This window comes from Tupaia chinensis, unplaced genomic scaffold (genome assembly GCF_000334495.1).
Source record: "Tupaia chinensis unplaced genomic scaffold, TupChi_1.0 Scaffold000247_1, whole genome shotgun sequence".
Taxonomy (NCBI): Eukaryota; Metazoa; Chordata; class Mammalia; order Scandentia; family Tupaiidae; genus Tupaia; species Tupaia belangeri.
Genome location: NW_006159725.1, coordinates 4,287,248 through 4,293,120, shown reverse-complemented (window position 1 = coordinate 4,293,120; position 5,873 = coordinate 4,287,248). Strand labels below are relative to the sequence as shown.

The 5,873-nt window shown below is 41.5% G+C and overlaps 1 protein-coding gene across 1 annotated transcript; it reads right to left on the bottom strand.

Annotated features, from left to right (window-relative positions):
* Positions 1 to 607: 607 nt before the first annotated feature.
* On the bottom strand, positions 608 to 3,053 carry LOC102472960 (olfactory receptor 6T1). Its single transcript, XM_014587916.2, is given in 3 exon segments — positions 608 to 1,572; positions 1,575 to 1,602; positions 3,031 to 3,053. Coding segments are annotated over 3 exon segments (984 nt in total). The 3' UTR covers positions 608 to 639.
* Positions 3,054 to 5,873: the final 2,820 nt, after the last annotated feature.

Here is a 5,873-nt window from a genome sequence, read left to right as displayed (position 1 = left end):
CGCCGGCTCGGCAGGGCCCCGGGGGAGACGCGCAGAGCCCGGAAAGGCCCGCAACGTCCCCAGGCCGAGAACTTACTTTTTAGAGAGATTTTTTGCTATAGAGCGCGTGTGCTTGCCAGAGAGCTCTCCTCCATTTCTCTACCCTAACAGAATTTTGAGCATGCACATGTGTGCCTGGAATGTTTTTCTTTTTGCTTTATTTATTTAAAAATAATTTTTTTACAGAGGACATGTGTGCTCACCAGAGACAGAGAGTGAAACTGAGAAAGTGTCCCACAATCCTTTCTCTTCCATTCCCCCTCCTTTGGGGAGTTTAGGCACATACATGCACCTACCATGTTTCTCCAGCCACCAGGACTTGAACTACACAGCTGGCCATGTGTGATCCAGCTGCCTTCACCAACACACCATGGACTGGCCCTGCCCAGTGTATTCGTCAAGCCAACAGGGCTGGACTCCAGCCAGTCAGCTGTTGGAGCTTCACTGCTCTGCTAGGGACTGACCTGACTACTGCTTTAATTATCTGAGAAAAGTTCAGGGTGTTATCTGAGTTGTTTTACCTTCAAACACATCCTAAAACGTTTCTGTGAGTGTCGGGTCCCCCAGTGTAACAGGAAGGCTTCCTCCGACTTGCGACCCTCACAGTTTCCTCGCAGCAGTGGGCTGCAGCAGCCTCAGAGAGTCTCCCAGTGCTTGCTTCATCTTGTCGTTGCGGAGACTGAAGGTGAACGGGTTCAGGAGGGACATGACGATACAGCTCAGGACAGAGGCCTCTTTGTTGAGCAGCAGGGACTGAGCTTCTGACAAATGGATGTAAAGAAAGATGGAGCTGCCGTAGACGATGACCACCACGGTGAGGTGCAAGGTGCAGGTGGAGAACGCTTTCCTTCTCTCGGCAGCACTGGGGTTCCGGAGGACCGTGGCAAGAATGCAGGTGTAGGAAACTGAGGTCAGGCCCAGTGAGCCCAGCAGCACTGACGTGGAGAACACAAAAGCCAAGAGATCCAGCAGGCGGATGTCCCCGCAAGACAACTTCAGCAAGGGCCAACTGTCACAGAGGAAGTGCTCGATGCCATTGGGGCTACAGAAGGGCAGGGTGGCCATGAGGATGATGGGGCAGAGGACCCAGAGGGAGCCAGCTACCCAGGAGGCCAGCACCAGTTGGGAACAGACACGGCTACTCATCAGGGTCTCATAGTGGAGCGGGTGGCAGATGGCCAGGTAACGGTGCAGAGACATGATGGCTAAGAGGAAGAAGTCCGTGGTGCCTAGAAGGAAGTAGAGATAGGACTGAACGATGCAGCTGGCAAATGAGATGGTGCGATCCCCCATGAGGGTGATGACCAGCATCTTGGGAACCACGACAGAGACCAGCAACAGCTCCAGGAAGGACAGGTTCCACAGGAAGAGGTACATCTGTGTGTGGAGGTGGCGATCCACCCAGCTGAGGGCAATGATGAGCAGGTTGCCTGTGGCTGTTACCACGTAGGCCACCATCAGCCCCAGGAACAACAGGGCCTGCAGGATGTGACTCTTGGGGAATCTCAGAAGGACAAACTCTGTTACCTGGGTTACCAGTTTTCAGGGCCCGTCTCCAGTGACCTGCAGGGGAAATGAAACAGAACTTTGGAGCCGGTCTGTAGCTACTAGTCATGTATAATCAGTCAACAAAATGGTGCAAGTGACCAGTACTTCCGCACATTCTCAGGACACGCCCATCTGTATTGCTTTCTTTTCCTTATTTTTGGAGAGAGGGACTTTTCTATAGGGTGCGTGTGCTCCTTGGAGAAACAGAGAGAGAGAGACAGAGAGACGGTACAAGACATCACCTCCCAGGGAGGATGACGATGCTGCAATCCCTTCTCCTCTGCTCTCCTCTTGGGATTTTGGCGCTCATGCGCAAGTGCCGGGTCAGGGACTCTAACCACAGTTGACCATGTAGGAGTCCAGCGTCTTAACTACTGCACCACCTGCTGGCCCCATACTGAAATATGTTTTTGCCTGTGAGTGACTTTCAAGGAGAGAAACAAATTTTGATAGCAAGTGGTATAGCAATAACGAGGATGATATTGAACACTGATTGTGTATCAGAAAATTTATATAGTTTTCTTCCCCCCACCCCACCCTTAAAAGTAGTTTTTACTAGTCACATAAATAAGAAAAAAATGACTGAGGAGGAATAAATAACTCTTCCGTGATCAAATAAGGAGCATGCGGTAGAGGCAGGCTCTCACCCCAAGCCTCTGTGATGCCCACACACATGCTACTCCCACTGTTTTGTTTGGTGAGCCACGTGAACAGTGCAACCTTGGAGGGATTCAGAAGAGTGGAGGGTCAGAGAAGACATTACAGAATAAATGCACCAGGAACAAAACTGTCCTCGTATCAGGAACTCTCGCTTCAGTATTTGTGACCCTTATGTATCCTGGCTTAACATAAAATAAGAGAATTTTAGGGGCCAGCAGATGGCACACCAGTTACAGCATTGGACTCCCACATTGCTAACCATGGTTCGAATTCTGGACCTGGTGGCTTGAAACTGTTGAATTAAACTACTTTGGCCTAAAATAGCCACCGTATTTCCACACTTAAATTCTTATGGATAAGCCAAAATTATATATGTCAAGCTGTTTTTCTGACCTGGTTGCTAGGTTCTAGCCAATCACAGCAGCTAGGCTTCAGTCAGACACATCTCACCATTTAAACTGTGTTAATGCTGACAAACTTCAGATGTAACCAACTCAAATTGCTTCCCTGCCTCATTTCTTCCCTTTTGTATTTGTACATCACGTTCCTCTTCCTGTACATGTCACTTGCCTTTTCCAGAACTTACATACCGTGTGGCCATGAGGCTAGCTGGAGTTGCCCAGAAGTCTGGGGACAACTGCCCAATTTAAATCCTGTTAAAATTTATTCAATTTAAACCTCTATTCATTGGCTGGTTTATTTTTATTTTTACAATTCTAGCAGCAGAAGTGGGATTTGAAGTAGAGCTTCCAGTGACCCACCAGGAGCAGCCAAACGAGGTACCTGCAGGACCCTTTGTCATCCATTGCTCTCTCATAGCAACTGGGGATCATGTGTAAGTTCTCTCCCAGATCTGAGCTCCATGGACTTAAGTTTAGAGCTCTCTGAGTTTTGTATGAACAAATTTTGGTCCACACTAGATTTGGAGTCGCAATAAAAACTGGACTGAGTCCAGGGTTGGATTGGATTAGGTAATTAACTCAACTGAATCCAGTTGTCTGTCAGACAGAAACTAGCCACTTACTAGTGGCTATTACTGTGGCAAATGCATCAGAATGTTAGGTTAAAATTTTTTTTTCTGGGACCAGCAGTTAGCATAATGGCTATGCCCCTGGACTCCCATGTAGTTGACCGCGGTTCGAGTCCCGGACCTGGTGGCTTAAACACAAGCCAGGTGCGTGTGCATGCGTGCCCAAGGTCCCCAGAGGAGAATGGAGGAGAAGGGATTGTGGCATGGCCATCCCCCCTGGGGGGTGATTTCTCACTTTCTGTCTCTCTGTCTCTGTCTGTCTGGCAAGCGCACATGCCCTATAGCAAAAAAAAACTCTCTAAAAAAATTTTTTTTTCTCATGAGATTTTTGTTTAACATCTTAGTTTCCTTTTTATTTTCTTTCTTTCTTTTATTTATTTATTTATTTATTTATTTATTTGCATGCTTAAAAAAAAATCATTGTCTAAATTGGTCAAGAAAAGCTCAGGGCCAATGCCAGAATAAATTATTTCCCACTTCAGTTCTTCTCGGTTTAAAGGGACTAAAAATTTATATAAAAAAATCAAATTCCTAATTCTAAAAATTGAAGTACTTCCTGAAAGTGCCAATATTTTCAAAGTGGTGACATCTTAGTAATGTAATTTAAAATTACTATGGCCATTAATTCGCTGGGGCCAGCCAGTGGTGTGGTGGTTGAGATGCTGGACTTCCACATGATCCATAGCAGTTTGAGTCCTGGACCCAGTGGCTTGCTTTTTCACTTTCCCTTTCTTTCTCTGTCTCTCTCTGGTTGGGTTAAAAAATAATAATAACAAATAAAGTTAAATGAATAAATAACTCTTAAAAAATTAAGAATTCCCAAATTAGTACTATCCAGGGATACCTTTTAATATGCAGAAGCTTCTAAAAGATTTAATTTTATTTTATCTCTTTTAAGACTCTTTTTAAAAATAGATAATACACTTAAGTGACATAAAAAAGTTCTGCTAAAGTTTTTGCTTTATTACCAGCTTGCCCAAAGCAAAAAGAATGCTAAATGAAAGAGTTCTTAAAATGGTTTACAATATACCGACAAATCAAACTGAATTGTTTCTCATTCAGCGATATCCTCGCTGAGTTACAAGCATTAGAAATGCTTTCTTTGGGGACCAGCAGGTGGCGCGGTGGTTAAGGTGCTGGACACTCCCACATGGCAGACCACAGTTAGAGTCCTGGACCTTGTGGCTTGCTTTCTCATTTCCCCTCTCTCTCTTTCTCTCTGTGTGTCTCTCTCTGTCACATTAAAATGAACAAATAAAATTAAGTAATAATTTAAAAAAAGAAATGTTTTATTTGCCTTAATTAATGGGCTCCATCTTAAAATCAGTAACTAATTTAGAAACATGCTGAGTTTAAAAGGCCACATATCAATTAAATTAGTATTCAAAAATACAACTTGCCAGCAAATTAGTGGTCTCTTAAAATATCTTCGTGCTCCCAATCCTCCACTATTACAAAAAAATGGGGACAGAAAAATTGCCATGTGACCCTCTCCCTGTTAGAAATGCTTTTCCCTCCTAGTCACCAAGGACACCGGCTCTCTGGCAATTAATCTGCATAAAATGCTCACGTTTACTCATCCTGGGTCTCTATACGTACCTTTAAAATGGAAACTTTCTACTTTGTTTAATCTATAAATTGTACATATTACACAAATATTTAGGGTTAGAACAATTAATGGCAAAATGAACAATTAAAAAGTAATGCTAAAATGTATATAATTAAGTGTACATACAAAAATAAAAGCAGATTATTCCTTATTTCAATAGACTCAGAAAATATCTAATTATGTCCGGGAATCAGTCACAGCATTAAGAAGTTTCTATTCTGGGCAAGCAAGAAAAAAATGACCAGGTTCAGTTCTTTGTAAGGGGCATAAAAATAAGCAATAATTGGCAAGACTGCAAAAGCCAGGGTGGAACTGATCAAGACAACTTTTAAATCCTCAATTTAATACAAGTATCTATAAAGACTCGACAGAGTTCAAATATATAAAGCATTCTCATTTTGAGGGGGATGTAAAAAATCATTAAAAATCTTTTCAAAGAATGAAAATCTTTTATTTGTGTGTGTGTGTGTCCATACATGTGTGTCATGTGATATGTTGTAAGTCTATATAATAAAAGATCTTAAAAATTCCATTCAATTTATTAAAAAAAGCACTCATACAAATTAATTTAAATATTTTTCGAGTTCATGTAACTTAAAATCATTGACAAATAATCTGACTTCAAATATAGTAAAAAAGAATTTAATAAATAAGAACCTTCACAGTTTCCAACATATACTTTGTCCAAAAATTACTAATCAAACAACATATTTGTCTTCATATAATTCATTTAATGAAACAGCTAGTATTTATATATTATATTACATAATAAATATCTGACCAATAGGAAAAATGGATTAATGACTAGCCTTTTCTAATACTTTGTTTTTAACAAATAATCAAGATAAAATAGTTTTAAAAAGTTTTAAGAGCTATTAAATTAGATTAATTTTCCTAAAGTTCAATTTTTAATTCTATTATACTTCAATTACAGGACTAATAGCTAAAAGTAGTAAAAACTAAATCTTTCTTTTTTTTTTTTTTTTT